Source organism: Vulpes lagopus, chromosome 4 (assembly GCF_018345385.1).
Source record: "Vulpes lagopus strain Blue_001 chromosome 4, ASM1834538v1, whole genome shotgun sequence".
Taxonomy (NCBI): Eukaryota; Metazoa; Chordata; class Mammalia; order Carnivora; family Canidae; genus Vulpes; species Vulpes lagopus.
Window position 1 is genome coordinate 129,782,208 of NC_054827.1, and position 20,754 is coordinate 129,802,961.

At 50.0% G+C, this 20,754-nt stretch overlaps 1 protein-coding gene across 10 annotated transcripts in view; it reads left to right on the forward strand.

The window, feature by feature from the left end:
* The window catches only part of SLC2A9 (solute carrier family 2 member 9), a 240,038-nt gene that overhangs the window by 105,814 nt on the left and 113,470 nt on the right, over window positions 1-20,754 (forward strand). For all 10 annotated transcript variants that reach the window (XM_041752340.1, XM_041752341.1, XM_041752338.1 and 7 more), the window contains one exon: window positions 17,770-17,902. In XM_041752340.1, coding sequence (XP_041608274.1) covers window positions 17,770-17,902 — 133 coding nt within the window. The remainder of the gene's footprint in view (window positions 1-17,769; window positions 17,903-20,754) is intronic.

The window sequence follows — 20,754 nt, forward strand, 5'->3', positions numbered from 1 at the left end:
ATCATCCTGGGTCTGACTGTGGTGTCAGGGACACTGAGATGCTCCCTAAATGTGGAAGGAATGCAAAACCTTCCTTGACCTTGGAATGACGAATACCCCAATTCATGAATTTTCTTTTTTTTCCCCTAAAGATACATTTTTCTTGGGGTGGGGGAGGGGCAGAGGGAGAGACTCTCAAACAGACTCCCTGCTGCGTGCATAGCCTGACAGACATGCGGCTCTGTCTACTGATCCTGAGATCATGACCTGAGCCAAAACCAAGGGCTTAACTGACTGAGCCACCCAGACACCCCCCAACTCATGAATTTTCCAATGCTTCTTCACTTCCAAGAATGCAAACAGACCCTCTGCTCACCTGCTGTGAAGTGTGTGGGCAGCACTCAGGCCACTGAATACCGAGAGTGCTGCTGTGACCTTGGGCAAGTGACCTCTCCTGACCCCAAGCTCCTCATCACTGAGAAGATGGGCTTGCAGTGAAGTCACCCTGAGGCTCCTGTCTCCTTGAGCTTCTGGTTTGACGATTCATGTGGTGTGGTGATGCATGTCTCTGGCCTGGGGCCACTGGAGCCCCTCAGTCAGCCCAGCTGGTATCTCAGTCTACAAGCAAGGAAGGTTGGAGGGATATAGAGATAAATTTAATAGTTCTTGAAGCCATGTCATCTGGAATCTTAAAGAAGTCTTTGAAGCTTGCCTGAACTTTGTTGTCCTGTCTTCAAGACAGCTTCAGGGGAGAACAACTAGTTGGGCTGCCCTCTGAGTGGTGGCTTGGAGTGGGTGTTAGAAGGTACAGAATTCCTAGCCCATGTAGGGAACGATGAGAGGTTCTGGAGATGGCTTGGCCATGAGGCTCCTGCCCCATGACTCCCATGGCCCTACCAGACAGGCTGGAATTGCCTTGGAGTGAAGCCTTGAAGGCAGAAGGATTCAGCAAAAATCAGGCCGAGAGCGGGGGCAGTGTCATCAGACCTGGGCCCAGAGCTCCAAGAGTTGACATCTGCTGTGGTCCCCTCTGTTCTAAGCTCGGTTGATGTGGAACCTGTGCAATGGAATCCATGCAATGACCCATGATTTAAGCACCACCAATATCATCCCCATCTCACAGGTAAGAGCACGGGGATGTAGAGAGATTCAGGGTCACCCAGGTAAGCAGGCAGCAGAGCTGGGTTTGGACACAGGTGCTAGAATCCTTACTATTGTCCATTTCAACCTTGGCCTTTCTCAAGCAGATGTCAGTTCAGTAGAAGCACTTACATCAAAATGCTCCCAGCCCCTGGTCAGCTCTTACTGTCTGGTGGGCCTGGCTATAGCATGTTCCTATCAACAGATGCTTCTGGACAGCAAGGGTGCACACTCTCTCCCGCTCCAGGTGTTCAGCCATTTTACCCTCGTCCCATTCCATGGGGATGCTGGGAAGATAAGAAGATGGATCAGAAACTCTGTGATCCACACATTCCTGCGCACATGTGCAAAGGACCCTACCATCTGCAGCCTCCAGGGCTCTTTGTGTAGCAGGTCATCCTCACTGGGGGGCTGTGGGGTCAACAGACCCAAGTCTCAGAGACATGCAGCACCTGACTCTGAGCTACTAGCTGCCAAGGAGGACTGTGCCCCCAGCCCCTGGCCTACAGGCCCAGCTTTGTCCACTGCACTGTGTAGTGGCTACTTGCTCTTGGAAACAGGTTCTGAGCTCCACCATTCCCAGTGGCTGAGCTGGGTGCCGACAAGTGCTCCCATGCTCTCCCCACCACCACCCAGGGTGGGGGCATGGCACAGGTGAGAGGATTGAGGCCCAGGGAAGCTGAGCAACCTGCCCAGGATGACCCATCACTCACACAGCAGAGGGAATATGAGAGGGTAGACTGGGGCACCAAAATATACAAAGCGCTTACCTTGCGTGAAGCAGTGGCTTTATCCATAACCCTGCTGAACCTCGGAAGTACCTTGTCATCCCCATTTGACAGGCTAGAACATGGAGACTCAGAGAGGAACCTTGAGAGGAACCACCAGAGCTATCCCACTGGTGGTCTTGGACACAGTCTGAAGCTGGGTAGGGGCAGGCATTACCAATTTGTTGTAGTGTGTGAGACCCCTTAATGTCATATTCAGTCCTTCATCTATCTGTGAAGATAAGAGGACCCAACTCACCTCTCCTCTTGTGAGCAGTCCGTGTGCCTTCCACCTAGAAGACTCACAGCAGGTGCTGCTGAATGAATGGGTGAAAGCTTCCCTCCTATTTCTGAGAAGGGCTTCCCAGGTCAGGAACTGTGTAGAGCTCTTCACCAGCATTGTCTAGCGTGATTCCCCACAACACAGAACAAGCCTACCGGATACGACTGCTGTGATTATACCCATGTTGCAGGTGAGCAAAATGGGTCCCAGTAGAGTTTGGAGAACTTGCCCAAGGCCACACACTAGTAGAAGTTCCAGCCAGGTAGTCTGGCCCAAACCCTTGCTCCTATCACCCTTCTGTAAGCAGGACTCTTACCCCAAGGCTTCCTCCTTCTGGGGAGCTGCTGCCCAAGATGCAGGGTGCAAAATTTGGGGTGCTCAGAAGCACTGCATCGAGATCTGGTTCATCATTCAGTACCCTCTAGTGTTCACAGCCCTCAGGAGCCCACACCTTGATTTAAATCACTTGGACAAATTCACGATGTATTCATTTGTTTGACAAACATCTATTGAGCTCCTACTGTATCTGGCACTATCCAGCAGTGGACCAAAGAGACAAGGATCTCTGCCCTCATGAACCTTTAGTGGAGGACACAGATCAGAGACAAATGAATATATGAAGTGAAGCAGAACAAAAGTAAAAAAGGAGGGGAGGGTAGAGATGGGGGCTGCTCTAGACAGGGTGGCTGGTGGAGGGAGCCTCTGGGGCTGAGAGGAGTAGGAAGTGGGAGGGGGGCGCGATGACTGAGGCACATACCCAGAAAGCCCTTCCTGGGGATGTCAGGGCCCTTCCCCAGAGATGCCTCTACTGGAACTCTCTCCTAACCCAGCTTTTCCTACCTCCCTGCTGCTCCTGACCATCTCCCACCAAGTCTTCCTCTCGTTCAGCCCCTTTCTCCCTTTTACCCCTTTCTCCAATGATGCCTCCAAATCCAGGTTATTATTGCTCCTTCTTCAGATCGCTGCAGATGACTTGACCCTATAATCTCTACCTCCTGTATCCATGATGCCAATCAACTCATTTTGCACAGATCACCCGGTATTTACCGAGTGTCCACAATGCACCAGACCCTCCCCCCTGCCAAGAGATGAGGCAGGCGAAGTTCCCACCTGCAAGGGGCTCACTGCCAGAGGGACAGTGCCTGGGCAGGAATCCCAAGGGTAGGAAGACCGGGGGAGCAGCCCCAGTGCAGGAGACAAGGGCCAGGGAAGCCTTTTGGAAATGGTTAGGGGACCACTGGGTAGCCAGGAAGGAGGGAGGCCAAACAAGCAGCCATGCAAGAAACCAAAACCGAGAAGACTGAGAGAGCACTGGGCACATGATAAAACTGACAGTGGCTCCGTAAGACTGCCAGGGCAGCCACCAGAGATGAGGGGGACAGGTCACCTGGGGCCACACTCACATTCTCCTCGCTCCCCCTCATTCCTGTCATGTCAGTCCTGCCTGCAGAACCACTCTCCTCTGTGCTTTGTGGAGGTCACATCAGCACCCCCATGGGAGGGCCCAGAGCCTGGAGAATGCCCCAGCTTGGAACTCATGAAGTTGTAGATTTCCTACCTTTGCTACTTTCTAGCTGCATAACGTGGACAAGTTCCTGCTGTTCTTTGAGTCTCACTTTATGTATCTGTAAAGTGGGCACAGTAACGCATACTCAGTGAGTTAATGTAATCATTGAAAGATGCGCTGTAAAGTGCTTAGCGCTGTATTCTATTATAGTTGGCATCTGGCAAAGTAATGGATCCTGTGTCCACCACATGAAACATAAATTCCTCAGTCTGGCATTCAAGGCCCCCACATTCGGGCCCAATGTCCAGTCCTAAAACACCTAGCCTGTAGCACCATCCCACCAGCCTTACTTTTCTGAATGCCCCTTCTGCTGTTCCGCCATCTCATGATCCTCCTGCCTTCCCCTCTGCCTGGTACCATTTTATTCTCTCTTACCTCTTTCAATCCACGTCACTTAACCTTTAAGAAAGGCCCAGCTCCAGCAGTCATAAACTCAGAAAGGGAATATAAGTTAACAGCCTTTCTGAAAATAGAAAGGAGAAGCTAAACACCACTTGAGCTTGGCCCGATGCTCCTGACAAAAGCTTTTCACTCGCTCTGTTGAATTCCCATAATAGCGTCTTCTGGGCCTTCTGTTTGATAGGGCAACATTGGGACGTGCCCTTTCTTATTGCTTCCCTCTGACTTCACATTGACTGTAATCCCTTCAGGGGCTGAGGCTCTCTGTTTCGGATTTACCTTTCTCTCCCTGCACTGCCTGGTGTGGAGTAGACATCTCTGATATTGTTGACTAAGGAAGCATTTCATTGGGGAGGCTAAGCAGCCTCTTTCATTAGCTAATTCGATGGAGGGCACTCTCAGGGGCTAGGGAAGGTAGAGCTTGTTTTCCAGGCGTGAGAGCCTATTCTGTTTCTTCCGTGCCAGTCTGTGCAGTGTCATGGAGGCTGAGAGACTTGGTAGGCAGAGGGCCCCCGGGAGATGCAAACCCAGACACTGTACTTCCATAATTAGATGAGGCAGATGTTGCTTCTAGCAGATTCCAAATCCTAATATTGGAACAATAAGACTCCTCTCACATGTAACTTGACCTCTGAGCTTCTCAAACCGCCCTCACTGATAACGATTCTCTTCTATGCTTTGAACACCGAGGAGAGACTATCACCCTGTTAGCCTGGCTTCCTGCCCAAGAGAGCTTGGTGTTGAAAATAAGTGATTTGAAGGAAATCATCCTGCCTCATCTTGTGTATGTGCGCACGTGCACACACCCCATCCAGCTGTCACTAAGACCTGGTGATGACTCAGTACCTCCCCGAGACCAGAACATTCGGGTTGCTCAGGCCCAAGCCAGTTCCCGTTGTATGGCTGAATCAGAGCAAAGGAAAGTGAACCTACAGACCGGGGATTCACCACCCAGAGTCTCAAATGCTAGGCTGATAAAATACTCTAAGGAAAGTCTGTAGTATACATATCATAGTGGGAGACGGAGGCTCCAATAGCACCCAACCTCTGTTTGAATGTGTCTAGTAACAAAGCTTTCACTACTTTTAGAGCAGTGGTTTGTAGGAGGAGGTGGTATGCATCAGAGTGGCCTATGATACTTATTTTAAAAAGTTAGACCTGAGCCCTCACTAAGACCTCCTGAATTAGAATCCTTAGGGAATGTCTGATGGACTTGGAAAGGTTAATACCTACCCACACACATTTGGAACCATTGAGAAATGGAGGTCGGACCTGTTGTGCATTGGGATTCAACACAAGGTCTGGCTACAAGAGCAGTAAGCCAGCCTGCCATTCTCCTCAAGGGAGCAGGGGGTCTGCAGAGTCAACACACACTCACCTAGGGGTGCAGCTAAATCCTCATCTAGGGGAAGAAGCAGAAAGAGGCCATACTCCGTGCACATATCAGCCCTTACTAGATTAGCCCACCAGCCACTGTGGACCAATGGCTGCCACCCAAAAACCTAGTAACCTCACTGTTGTGGGGATAAGTAAGGGATGGGGCAGAAGGACAGGAGTATGTAGGCAAAGTCCCTCTTCATGCAGCCCAGAACACGCCAAGTCTGTCCTCCCCATTCCACCCCCACCAGATAAAACACAACAACCACCACAACAGGAAACATTAAAAAAGAAATAGACGTGGGGCACCTGGGTGGCTCAATGGTTGAGCACCTGCCTTTGGCTCAGGGCGTGATCCTGGAGTCCTGGGCTCAAGTCCCACATTGGGCTCCCTGCAGGGAGCTTGCTTCTCCCTCTGCCTATGTCTCTGCCTCTCTCCCTGTGTCTCTTATGAATAAAATAAAATCTTAAAAAAAAAGAAATAGACGTTACATGGACATGGGCTCCAACATCACCCACTCACTGGCAGACCCGGGGGTGTCCTCAGGTGCTACTCTCTGTCCTACTCAGAAAGTGACGACAGGGGGACAGCTGTGAGAATAGTCAAGCTTGGGTGGTCAGGGAAGGCTTCTTTGAGAGGTGGCATTGAAGGTGACTGGTCAGAAGGACCAAGCTTACAAAGATGGGGAAGAGGTCAAGGCCAAAGGATGGCAAAGACAGGAATGAGTGTGGCAGGTTTAGGAAGAGAAAACATGGCTGGGGACTGGAGTGAACAGCGAGGGTGGTGTGAGACAGAGGTCAAAGAAGCAGACAGGGGCCAGATACAGAGAGAAAAATGGCTTGAAAACTTTTGTTTTCAAAAAGAAAAAACAAAAAATCTTTTGCTTCCATCCATGATTAACCCTCCTATGCCTAAACCACCAAGAGACAGACGAAATATATGAAACAATGGTTTTTAAGATTGGATGGCAGTCAGAGCAAGCTAGCAGTCCTGAGAGAAGGGAAACACGTGCCCCAGCAGCAGGATCGGGGCAGCGGGAGATGCTGGCGGGGAAGGAGCTACAGAGGGAAGGAGACAGAGAGAGTCAGCTCTGGATATCAGCAAGACACAAATACAAAAACAGCAGGAAATCTATTGCGTCAAAAATCATGCCATGGCATCACTCAGAGTATATATTTAGAAGCTGGTATGTCTAGAAGGAACAACAGAGCTGGCCTAGTCAATCTTCTCAGCAGGCTGATGGGGGAACTGTGGGAATGACTTACTCAAAGACACAGCACGGACTGGCAGCAGTAATGACAGTCACCGTGATTCTGTCAGTCGCTGGAACAGCACCAACTCCGTGACAGACACATTCTAGGCACTTTGCACCTACTGACCTGAGTCATCACAACAACCCTGCAGAGTAAGTACATTTGATTGGCATCACACCCATTTTGCAGATGAGGAAACTGAGGCACAGAGAATTTAAGTAACTTACCCAGGGTCTCTCTGCCGACGAGCAGCAGAACTGGGACAAGAATGCAGGTGTCCTCAATCAGTAACCCGCGGCCTTCCCAGGGGATTCAGGAGCTCTGGCTCAGGGCAGCCAGACCCCCTCAGCCTGAGACTCCCCAGCCCCACACCAAGGCTCTACACCCCAGCCCTGCAGGTGCTCTCACATGCGGTCAATGCATTTGCTGCCAGCCAGTGATCTCCAATATAATCAGCTTCTTGGCCAAGCTGAACTCCAACAAGAAAAGCAGGCCCAAAGAAAACATGAACCCAGTGCCACATCAAAGGGGCTGTAACAGAGGCACATGCCAATGGAGTGTCAATGAGAGGTCCTTTAATTCTGCGGGTATCAGGGCAGGCCCACAGGGAAGTTTGCAAGAGGAAGCAAGAATTTGCCAGGCAGGCCAGAAGAAGTCAGAGGGCTTCCATGCAAAGGTAACAGCTTGTGCAAAGGCTCAGAGGTGTCAGAGAACAGGAGCTCTCTGAGACAGCCTGGGCCCTCTGGGGATGGGAAGGGGCAGGGAAGGAGCTGAGGCTGCAGTGGTGGCCACATGGAGTGCCTTGAGTGCCAAGCTAAACAGTGTGAACCTTATTCTGGTAGTTTCTTTCCATGACAAGGTGTGGCCTCTCCTGAGACACCTAGACACAAGCTGTGCTACACAGCACCTGGCAGGCTTCACTGGCCCAACCAGCCTTTTCTCTCAGGTACCTCCACCCACCTGCTTGCTTGAGTCACATAGAAGTAGGGACGCCCCTGTGCTGAGTGGCTGGTGACAAGCAACAGTGCCGGAATATAGCCCTTGGTTTGAAATCTCTGCACTTTCTTTGGCTGTGATCTTCTAACATTTAATATATTTGAAAGATCAGGGGAAAGGGTGAGGCTCTGAGAAGACCCTTCGATAAAAAACAACAATACCAAGTGGAGCCTCTGCTCACCGGAGTGTGGCAGATACCCAATGGGCTGGGACGTGTTGACCACAGCTTTATGAATAGGGGGCATGTGGCAGGTAAGAAAGCTGTGGCTGAGATTCCTTGGGAAGAGCCTAGTGCAGGCCTTCCCACCTACTACCCTGTTTCTCCTGTTACTGTCCTCAGACCTGCCCCATCCTTCCGGACATGGGCATGGACAGAGTGAAGGTGATGTGAATGAGTTAAGGAAAGGAGATCCCAGCCTCACTCTGGAAGTCCAGCTTCACACCTTATGTGTGCTAAAAGTCAAGGGCACTCAGAGGCAGGGGGGATGGGACTGTGTACCTTGATGCAGCCTAGCATCTCACAGATGAGGAGACAGCACCCTGAGACAGAGGGGTGCCATGCTCCTTCTCGGCGGGCTCAGCAAAGGGCCACCACGGCTGTCTGTGTCTGGGGTAGGAGTACCGGGTAGCCAGCAGAGGCCCCAGGAGCAAGAAAGCATCCACAGAAGGGAGGCAGTGGCTGGTGAAATTCAGTGGGGGCCACTGGGAGCAGGTGTGCTGGCCCTCAACTCCTAGACTTCCTGTGTGGGTCTGAGACATGAGTTCCATATACTCAAGCAGACTCCAAGTCATAGGCTAACTTTAACCCACTCCTCTATTAGGGTGGGCAGCAGGTCTAACCTTTGATTAGGATGGGCCACCTACATTGGCTCAGGACCATAGCAAAGGGAAGAAAGAACCAGCACCTATTGGCTCTCACCTACATACCAGGCTCATGCTTAGGATGTCACCTCATCACCTGTATTACCCTCATAGCAACCCTGCAAAATAAGTGTTCATCACCATCCTCATTTTCTTGCTGAGACAACTGTGATTCCAGAAAGAGTAAGTCATTTGTTCAAAACCCCAGAGCTTGTAAGGAGAAGAACCAGAATTTTAACTTGGGTCTAACTCCAGAGCTGAATGGAGCTATGGAAGGGAGAGGATGGCATCCAAGGTCACAGAAACCTTGGTAGCCTGGGCTGGTCCCTAGCCCTTAATAATCATGCCTCACACCATACATATGCCCCAAATTGAGGTCATCAACAGGAAAGGTGCAATTCACATGGGTGTCCTTATGCTTTTAAAGCCTTAGAACAAACCATATTTGTCTTCCTTTCTTGAGTTTCACTTGGAGGACCTAGCTGATGGTAGATGACCCACAATGAGGGAGGTGGAGGGAGTGCCAGACAAAACCATGGTGTGAATGGGTCTGAACAACGAGACCCAAAAACCAGGATGACTCAGCTAGAACACAGAAGGCTGACAAAGGGATTAATAATGGGATTCAAGTGCAAGGAGCTTTATTTAGAAAAGAATGAGGCTACCTAATTCCCTGGGAAAGAGAAGGGTGATCTCTATAAACGTAAAGTCCGGGAAGTTGGGTCGGCCTCAGCAAAGTGCAGCCAAGGAGTCCCCTGTCGGTCCATGACGCTAGTGTGGGAGTTAAGAGTGCCCCGTGCTGGGGTTGGTCCCTATTCAGCCATTTAGAACATCCGTGACTGTGAATGCATTAGTATATTCTCCGTGCCTCAGTTTCCTCAACTGTAAAATTCAGATGAAGGCAGGGGGTATTGTGAGGATGAAACTGAGTGACTGTATATGAAGCACCCAGCAAATTAGAATGTGCTTGGTGCTAGTCTCTTACTGTAGGTTGGCCCGGGAAGGTACTCTGCAGGTCAGCAACCTTTAAAAATTGCGTGGATTTCTCTCTCCCAAATGGAGAAGGGACAGTCTTGATTTTATGGAAGATTTTGCTGCACGATCAACTGGTCTCTCCACCTCGGTATTCTTATCAGTAAAACAGGAATAATAGCTTCTGACCTTACTTTTGCATAAGATTGCTTGAAAACTAAGCAAGGCACAGGACAACGAAACCCTTTGAAAAGCAGAAAAATGTTGTCGGAAAGGGGGTGAGGATCTGGCATGTCTTAAAAAGCAACTATGGGTCACTACTCAGGTGCTTCCCTCACATCTGGAACTCTCAGAAGCTTATTGAGAGGCAAGTGTTATGCCCTTGGAAGGTACTATTAGTGTTATTTTTCACACAGGAAAAGGCAAAAGTACTCCTAAAGCCAACGTTCTGGAGATCCCGGTTATTGTTCTGTTGAAATAAAATCAGAACCTGAATATATACAAAAATAGCAATTCTACAACAATGTGTTTGCTATGGTGAATTGAACAGTAGTAGCAGCTGGATTGTGCTCTGTAGGGTTGAGTAGTATCAATTTATGCATGATCTAGAGTGGAAGGGTGACAGATAGACCATCGGGGAGGCAGTGTAGACACAGTGGGGTGCAGGATCTCCACCCAGAGCTCTGTAAAGTTGAGGCCAGCAGGGTCCCTCTCTGAAAGGTGCTTATGTGGATGGCAAGGTCAAGGGATTCTATGCATATTTGTTGACCAATGCTGATTCCCATGTAGACCCAGCTCAAAAAGGGAGGGTGTACACACGTTTCACCCAGCATACCTCTGAAGGTGAGCTCATTTCCATACTGTTTTTCCTTATGGAATGGCTGATGCCTGCACCAATATAGATGTTTTGGTCATAGCCAGAGCCATTGGAGCTGAGCTTGAGTGATCTCTGATGAGTTCTGTTTAGGACCCTCCATGGAGAAGCTGGACTGGTTGCACCTGATATAATCTGCGTGGAACTTCTCTATTCACCTAGCTGCTGCTGGAATGGCATGATGTCAGGAATAATGTCATGGAAGGGGCCCTGTACAGGAATCAGAAGAGCTAGGCTCTCATTCAGCTGCACCCCCCATTTTCCCACATGACCTTGCATGAGTTGCTTGACATTTCTGGCCCTCAGTTTTTTGGGGTTTTTTTCCTTCCTTCCTTCCTTCCTTCCTTGCTTCCTTCCTTCCTTCCTTCCTTCCTTCCTTCCTTCCTTTCTTTTTTGATTTGAATTTTTAAAGAGATTTTATCTATTTATTTGAGAGAGAGAGAGCAAGCATAAGCAGGGGGAGGAGCAGAGGGAGAGGAAGCAGATTCCCTACCAAGCATAGAGCCAGACTCAGGGCTTGATCCCAGGACCCCAAGACCGTGACCTGAGCCAAAGGCAGACGTTTAACAGTCTGAGCCCCATGGGCCTCAGTTTTCTCTTTTATAGACTGGAAATTGTAATAATATCTCAGAGGGGAATATTATTTATGGTATTTCAGCCCTTTAATAGGATACCACTTGGGAAGTTAGAGCATTAAAAAAAAAAATACAGTACTTTAAAAGCAAGGGTGTGTTATTTCATGGTTCCATCTCTAGCAGCAGCATTGGTGACGTGTCCCATTCATCTTACCCAACATGCACTCAGTCAGCAAGCTTTAATTGGACACCTGCCATCCGCCAGGCGCTGGGCCGAAACATGAAAACACATGGCAGGGGAATGGCCCCAAAGAGCTCAGACTAGTCAGAGAGACACTCCCAGAAAGAAATCCGTTGCTACACGAGGTAACGAATGCTTTAATGGAAGTCTGTAACTGGTGGAGATGTTATCCATGAGTAGGAATGCTAAACTTGGAAAGGTAGATAGGTGCTGTTTAGGGAGGGGCCAGGCATTTCCTGGAAAGAACGTGGCTAATGCAAGGGCGTGGCATCAGCCCGTAGAGGCAGGGAGGCAAATGGATGGGCAGGACCAGAGTGGAGGCTCCTGGGCCATTGTTCACCTTGCAGAGAGGCTGGCATTGTAGAAGGGTTCTGATAAGATAGGGCTGTATACTCCTGCCTAAGAGATTTGGGCTTGATCCTCAGGGCAGTGGGAAGCCCCTGAAAGGTCTTGGAGAAGTAATTTAGAATACCACATCCACCCTCCGGAAGGATCACTCAGGCTGTGAGGGATGGAACAGAATGGGGAGGATTTGGGGACATTGGAGATGTCGCTGTAGGAATCCAGGCAAACGGTGGGAAGAAGGCCCCCTAGATCCAGGGCTAGCAAGAGAGAAAGAGAGGAGATGCATGAGAGAAAGACTGAGAAACAGCCAGCGGGGCCATAGCAGGGCAGGCGGCCAGTCAGGTGGCAGTGGGAGGGCTGAGGGTCAGTGGCAGGCATGGAGACACTACGTTTCTGAATGGGGTTGCTGGACAGGTGGTGATCAAGGGACAGGCCTGGGTTGGCTGGGAGATGAGAGACGCAGTGCTCCGATGTGGAACCAAAAGTTATTAGTAGGGCTGCTGCCAGGCAACTGGAATTGAGAGGAGCCCTGGGCAGAGATGAGGGGTAGACATGGACATTTGGAGGCGTGGGTCTGCAGGTGTGTCCTCGGTCGGGTTTCCCAGCAACAAGACCCTGGGATGGAGAATGGTGAGCAGGAAGTGGATTGGGAAGTGGGCTTAACTCAATACCTGTCAAGGAGTAAGGGAAGTAACACTCAGCAAAGGGGTAGGGGAGCTGCCCTCAGTCATATGGAGATCTTGGCCCAGCTCTGGATTGGGAGGGCCCCTCCAATTTTCCCATTTTCAGACAGGAGGAGGAGAGGCAGGCCTCTGTGCCCCCACATCAGCCAGCCCCTGGGTGCAGGTGGGCAGTCTTGGTGGAAAAAGCATCCTCTAAGAGTGCTCTAAGAGTCTCCTTGGGGAGACCCAGCTGTGGTCCCACATTCAACAAACACTCCTGGCAGCTGGAGGATGAGCCCCTCAGTTCTGGGTCCTGCACCACCAGGCACTGCAGGTGGAGAGGAAGCCCTAGGCTCTCATTGCCACTGGAGCCACCTGGAGATATGAGCAACCTGACACCCAGGCCACGCTCCCAGACCAGAAAACTCAGATCTCTAAGTGGGAGAGACAGTACACACCAGCAGTTTTTAAAACTCTCTGAGCAATTCCAATGTGCAGCTGAATTTAAGACCCTCGGCCCTGGGGGAAGTGCTGGAGATAAACAGAAAGAAAATTGGGCTCACATCCCCGGGGTGCTTGAGGGAGCTGGAGGAGAACTGGGAGAGTGGCCTGGAAGGCCAGGCCTGGGGTGCAGAGAGAAGTGGTTGCCCGCAGCAAGAACCTGCATTTGTCATGCCTCGGGAAGGGGTGGCCCAGCCATGCTTAAATGTACCTGGGATTGACTTTAATCAGGCGACAGGCATGGAGACACTGCTTTTGAAAGGAGTTTATTATTCACTGTTCCCAAGCACAGAGCCAATGCCACCCCATGCAGGGCCACAGAGCAAGCACCAGGGTCTCTCAGGTAGCAGAAGGAGGGAGGGGAGAGACTTTATTTTGGTTTCTGCATCAGTAGTGAGCCAGGCAGGGTAGACAAGCTTGAGCAAGTTTAGGACTTGCATAGTTGGACTGATTTCAGGTGGGTTCTGGGCTGTGGGGGCTGTCTAGCTATCTGGTACCTGACCTTCTGGGAACTGGGGCAGCGGGGTGGGAGGGTGAGGGGTAATATTGACTTATGTGTGACAATTGGATAAAGGAGGTCACTGCAGGGGATGGGCTCTGGTTGGTTTGCATGTGAAAGACATGCTCTAGGGCAAGTTGTTGACTAGGACCAGCCTTAGCCATCCCTGGGAGGGGCAGTCTCTGCAGGATCAGTAAGGACCCCAGATGCCAAAGCACTGGAAAATGCAGAAAATTAAAAGCGTGATTAATAAGCCTGCTCTGTGGGCTGTCAGCTTGGAGATTGGAGATTTTAGTAGCAGTACAGGGCGCGACTTCCGCGACAGTACTCCGTAGCCTCGACCCTGGATTCCTTAGTGCTGCAGAGGACAGGAGCCTTTGGAAGAGATGCGGACTCCCGCATCCAAGAAACTCCACGTGGAGTGCTCAACACACATTTAGCTGTTACTATAATCAGGTCCTAAATATGATGAAATAGAAAAATGCTTCCTTCCGTCCCCCCATTGGCTTTGTGAGGTAGGCTTCCTTCCTCCCCTTCTTGCCTCAAGCAGCACCGAGCTGCTGGCCCTGGAGCCTGTCCTGTGGGTGGCGTGCGCACCTGCTGACCAGCATCCCCATCCCTGCCCTGCTTGTCTGGGGGAGGAGAGCACACTGCGATGTGTGCCCTAACAACCTGACGTGGGGTAAGACCAATGGTTCCAACTCTACTTAAGATTTTGTGCTGTCTCATCGCAGTCCAGGAGGATATGATTTATGGAAAGGCCTAGAGTCATCGACAGCTTGGGGAGAACGCAACTCCGAAGTCTATTTTAGAAAGGAAACCTTGCAGTTGCAAGAACAAGATAACTGAGTTCTTGTGCGACCCCCTCACCTTGCCTGAGAGGGAGTTGGAAATCATCTTGACCAACAAGATGATACATTTTTCTTTCCTCCCAAGTAAAATAAGCAGGTTTAAGAACTCTGACCTCACGCTCTGCCGCACACAGGAGGCTCTAACCGGCCTTGCAAAGGCTCATCTGAGATTGACTTTGCGTAGCACCTTGTGGTCCTGCGTTAGGCGAGAAATACATATTCTTTAAAACACACCTTCTGTTTTGAACAGCTCCTGAAAAGGAAAGTTAGAGGCTGTCCTCAGGTTGCCCAGGGGCCTGTGTGAAGGTGATCAATGGGCACAACAGCCCCTTCCCATACTTGCTTGTTTCTCCCAGAGACACTGTGCCAGGCATGGGCTCTGTCCTCAGGAGGCAAGAAGTCTACATGGTGTTACAAAATGCTGAGTCCTTGGCTCCATGTGGGACCAAATGCCCAGGAGCACTGTCAACGGCCACTGAGGATTCTTTGGCCTGAGGCAATGGAAGAAAGTCAGATCCCATGTCTGGTACCCTGGTGACCCCTCCCTGGTATCTGAGGCACCTGCGGTCAGGCTTCGTGGATCAGAACTCAGGTTCTCAGACCCAAGACCTGGTGTTCAGTCATGAATATCTGGAACCATATTGTAGCCTCAATGAGCCCTGTAACCTCTCTGTGCAGCAGTGAATATTTTTGAATATTCATGAATATCTGGAACCATATTGTGGCCTCAATGAGCCCTGTAACCTCTCTGTGCAGCAGGGAATATTTTTGAAACCTGAGTGTGATCGTGTTCTGTACCTCCGAGGGCTATGTTGAAATTCAAGAAGATTATCTATGTAATGGGCTTCTCATCACAGTTGATAATAAAAACCACTCTTTCCTGTTGAACACTTAGAGTTGCAGGGTCCTGTTGAGCTCTTGTTATATCCATTAACTCATGTAATACTCCTGACCCATGAACAGGTAGTAGTGTTACCCCATCTTACAGATGAGAAGACTAAGCATAGGCAGTTAGGTTGGCCAGAGAGAAGGGGGAAAAGAGGTAAAATTCAAATCCAGACAGCTGGGATTTCATAGGAAGCAAGTTCGTGAACTCCACTGTTGGCTAAGCTCAGCACCTCCTGAGTAACGTGGCACCCAGGCTCTACTCTGGACAATCCTGCCATTCACCCTCTTCCATCCAGACACCATTAGCATCCTGAGTTAGGGGTCACCCACCCTGACATCAGTAGTACCCACTTTACTCCAGAAGTGGAGACCAGACCAGCCACCAGAGTGATGTCTTTGGGAAAGAGTCCACACGTCTTTGCATTTAAGACTTCACAATCACAGGCTGTACCACAGACTTGGCTGGTCATTAATAATAGAAATCCACTCACTGTGCTCACTGATACCGTGACACCAGAAATGCTGGACCATAGATTCAAGGAAGTAGGTGTGCAGACCCTTCTACAGCTCCTGGTTGTCCTCAAGGACACGTCCAAGCTGCATGGAATGGCAGTAAAGCTGTGCATGACCAGCCTCCATGAGCATCCTCTGGCCCTACGTTCCCACTATGGTGGGTTGTTTCCCAGTGAACCTGAATGGATCAGGCCACAGTGCTACATGCTGTTCCATACTCCAGGACTGCCCTTCCAGTTTCTCTCCTCTTCCCAGCCTTTGGTAGCATTGAGGATCACCCCCTGGAAGCCCCCCAAAATCCTGTGGGAGGAACTTGGCTTGATTCCCATCTGCACAGCAACTGGCTGGCAGGCCTCAGCGTGGGCTTTTCTGTCTCCACACCTGGAACATGCAGCAACAGCTTTGGCCTTTCTGGCTGGCGGGAGGTGAAATAAACCAATTGTGTGACAACCTCACACTATGCTTGGCACATAGTAGGAGCTTAATTGGGTTAATTCCCTTGTCTTTCCTCAACCCACCCCCCAGCTTTCTGTTTTTGCTTTTACTGAGGCAGCAGGTAAACGCTAAGAAGAAACAAAATCAGCAACAACATACACACACCAAGTAGGCATCGCGAAAATCCCACTTGCATGTGAGTCATTTTTCTTTCTTGCTCGGTCTTAAAAGAAAGAAATGGAGCTGTAACTCATCTACCATAAAAGCCATCCTTCTAAGATTTTTAGTATATTCACAAAGCTGCATAATCATGGGTCTTTTCTAATCCCAAATATTGTCATCATCCCCAGAAAGGAAGCCCATTCCCGTGGGCAGTCACTGAGTCACTGTCCCTGAACCCGTTCCCTCCGCCCACCCCCCCACCCCCCAGCAACCACTCTTCTGCCTTCCATCTCCCCCTGGTCTCTCACACGGAGTTCTCCACCCATCCCCAAGCTGGTGTTGGCCTGGCCAATTCCTCCCACGGCGGTGGGGACATCAAAGGAGCTTGTGAAAATAAATCATTATTATACACAGAAAAGGGAGTAGGATTGAGGATCCCTTTACAATCAGGACCTGGTTGTTGGCCTTCTGTGAGCCAGTTGGCCCACTCCATGCTTCAGGGGTCTCTGCCTGCTGGAACCTCGTGCAATCTGGGAACTGGGAACCTACCAGTGTCTCTGGGCTCAAGGGCCTCCTTAGGGAGCTAGGCCTGGGACAACATGACAGTGAAGTTCTGCCCCTGGGGGTTCTCAGAACCTGACCTGAAGCCACCTGAGCCTTGGCCCAACAGCCAAGTGTGAAGTCTTTTCAGGTCTGAACGTGCCTCTTTGTGGGTCTCTATTCGCTTTCCGAGGAAATAGAACATGTCAAGAATTTAGCATTGAGCGTTTTGCTTTCTCCCCATCAGAACTGCCTCCTGTGGGCATTCTCTTCTTGCAGAGGCACAGTGAGAGCTTTGTTTGTAAACTTGGTTAAAAAAAAAAAGCAGCTCAAGAAGACTGCTGCTCAGGTCAGCATAGGAACAGCTCCGGCTGCATTGAGCTGCATTAAGACCACGGGGGCTGCATGAGGTCATCCAAATGCCCCTTGAGTGGCCCAGGCTCACCTTCCCAGCCCTGGACAGAGAAGAATCCCCTGCCTAAGGGGCAAGCTGTGCCCCAGCCCCACCACACCAACCCGTGGGAATCAGGGAAGCTACAGCCACTGCCTTTGTATGTCCTCAGACAAGACTACTATGGGTCAGGTCTTATGGGCCGCAGAGGCATCTGGGAGCTGGGACCAGCAGAAACAGTAGCTTCTTCCATGCATCTACTGTGTGCCAGGCCCCACAGCCCAAACACTATCCGATCGCACTCTCAGGACAGCCTGCGAAGTGGCTGTGGTTGTCCCCATCCACTGGTGAAGAGACAGAGATTTCCAGGGGCTGTGAGCGTGGTTTCCCCCAGGGCTTACCATGATGCCCCAGGGGTCATGGCATCAGCTGGTCCTGAGATCCCTGAGTGGCCTTGGGCCCCCTGAACCCCACAGGTGGCTCTGAGGACTGGCCAACCTCGTGCATGGAGAACGCCATACACGTGAGGCTGGTGCTAAACCTGTGTCCGGTCTTGTACTCAGCCTTTGTTGGTGGGAATCACGCTGGTGCAGTAGGGACTTCTGCAGAGGGCCAATGCTGTTTGGCCTAGGGGCCGAGCCCCAGCAGGATGACTGAAGGCCACAACCATTCACTGGCTGCCTCTTTCTCCCTGCAGGAGAGCACCTGGCCATACCTGTTTGGAGTGATTGCTGTCCCTGCCTTGGTCCAGCTGGTGAGCCTGCCCTTCCTCCCTGAGAGCCCGCGCTTCCTGCTCTTTGAGAAGCATGACCAGGCAGGAGCCGAGAAAGGTAGGAGCCCATGGCCTTTCATATATAGCTCAAGCCTCTTCACGGGGGGCAGCACTGTAGGGCACGCTGGGAGCTGGGTTCATTCCTCTCTGCGGACACTGCACCAGGTGCCCCTGGACACCTGTGTTGCTTTATCTTCCCAACAGCCTGCAGTGGGCACACAGATCATACAGGGATCCTGGAAAAGCCAGGACAGAGCTGGATAAGACTCAGGTCTGCTCACATCTGGGCAGTGTCTCCCCATTGCCATGTCTCAGGTGGTCCCAACCACAAGACAATAGGAACCCAGTTACATAGCGGTTTAGGTCTATTTGGCTCTCTTCCCCACCTCTCTTCTTCACTTCCTGGTTCTGCTGTCCTAAGACTCATAAGGAAAGGAAACATGCAAGTGCAATATGAGCACCTATAGCCTGCCAGCATGGGCTGGGCACCAGCAGCTCCGTGAAGGAGACACAGAGCATGCCCATTTTACAGGAGAGAAACATGATGTGCACGATAGGGCTGGGGACTGGTTTTAGGTCACTTTCCTTAGATCCCCTGAATGATGAGGTGCCGGGTCAGATGCAGAGCATTCAGAATCAGAGGCATTCCTACAGGGCCCTGAAAAGGCAACCTATTTTGCCCAGACATAGACAACTGGAATGAACAATGCATCCTTCTTGTAAAAGGAGACAGCTGACAGCACCTCTGTTACGCATGAGGGGCTGGATGAACCAGTGCTGCTTTCACATCCCCAGCTCTGCTGCCTGACCTTATTCTAACCTTCCTGAGCCTCGGGATCCTCATCCGTAGAAGGAATTAATATAACCCTCCCTCTGGGCTTGTTATGATGATTAAATTAGATGATACATATGAGGTTCATAGTAGCATTTGTTGTCATTATTCTGAGAACTCTGTCCATTTTCTTATCCATTCTGTCCTCTGGTGTAAATTTCACTAATGTCCACATCTGAGAAAAAAAATTGAGAATTATATAGTCCTTAGTTTACTATAATTTGTGCAATGCATTTTAAAATCCAAACAACCTAAGCATTTTCTGAATTAACAAATGGGATACTAATAATTGCATCTCTTTGCCTAGCAGGGTATGGTCAGGATCTATTTTCTCATTTACAGCATTCCTGTAAAATGTGGAATCAGATGACATTCTCATTACCTTCACTGTTTACACAAAAGAACTGAGTGAGGCTTACAGGGCTGAGGTGACCTGACCAAGGCTGTGGTTTTCGGTTTTTGGTTTCTGATGCCTTTATAAAGATAATGGGAACTGCAGATCTTTCTTTAGCGGAGTGCCCATGGTCACAAAATTTTCAAGAGCATGGCAGTAGGGGTGGGACTTGATCCTGTCCCCCTCCAGGGGATTCCCGTTAACAGCCCTCCCCCATCTTTTTTATTATTCTTATTGGAGTTCAATTTGCCAACATATAGCATAACACCCAGTGCTCATCCCTCCCCCATCTTACAGCTCTAAGTGTCAGGAGGAGGACTGGAACCAGATGTTTTCCTCCCACCCTGCTCATGCACAGAGACACCAGTGGATCGTGTTCCAGGGAACTTTCCACGGGACCCCTGGGGAGGCAAACCATCCAGAAGTCAGGCTGCTGAGAAGGAGGCTGGTTGTCAGAGAGAAGGCTCTGGAGCAAAACTACTGTGCCTGAGAAAGAGCCAAAGGGAACTGAGTTCCAAAAGTAGCCAGATTATGGATCAGTGGAAGGTGGTGATTCCTCCAGTTCCATCCCTCCTGGCTTCATCAGCAAGAACTTGGGAAATGCATCAATTAAGCATGGTTGGAATGGGCAGGGCATGTAAATGCCTGAGAGTGAAAAAGGTTTATTTCACAGCACAGTAGGGAGTGAGAGAGAAGTCTAGTTATAAAAAATGATAAATATTACACGTGTGCTTTAGACAAAGAACAAAGATGTTGTTGGCCTTAGGTTGAAAGAGAATTTTGAAATTTGCATCTGTGCTAATAAAAGTGGAATTTCACTCCAGACGTTCAGCAAACAACAGATGTTTACTGTACTGGGCTCTCTGCCAGGTGGATGGGGAGAGAGGGGAGAGCAGGATAGCGTCCCAGCCCTCCAGGAGGTGAGGGCGAGGGTAGGAGAGATGGGCAAACTCGTGAATGGCACATCTGTGTTGAGAACTGTATCATTCTAAGTACCTCACATATATTAGACCATTAAAGCCTCCCAACCATGGAAAGTAGATCACATTATTATTCCCATTTAAAAAAAAAAAAAAAGACAAGATAACTTGATCAAGGACACAAAGCTAACAAGTGGTGGCACTGGGATTTGAACATTGACAGTCTTGCTCTAGAACCTCTGGCATAAACAAAACACATTCTATTACCCAGCACTTACTTAGTTTGGCACTGTTGGAGATATGCCTTGTCTGATCTGTTGGTAATTTGGGGACAGAGGCCCTGCAGCTGTCAGCTATTGCTTATAATAATGCTGCCCATCAAACCACCTCAAAACTCACTGGCTTAAAACAGTAGTATTTATGATTCTCAAGTGTATGGGCCAGCAGTGGACTTCTGTTAATCTCGATAGAGCTCGCCCTTGCAATGCTTCTGGTCTTAACAGAAGTTCTCTGGTGTGTCTGGTGGTCCGCTGACTGACCTAGGCTGGCCTCAACTCTGTTCCATGGGCTCATCTTCCAGTGGGCTGGCTCAGGCACATTCTCATGGTGAACTCAAGAGTTCCCAGAGAGGAAGTAGAAAACACAAGTGTTTTGAGTTTTTTTTAGGATTTTATTTATTTATTCTTGAGAGACACAGAGAGAGGGGCAGAGATACAGACAGAGGGAGAAGCAGGCTCCCTGTGGGGAGCCCAGTGCAGGACGCA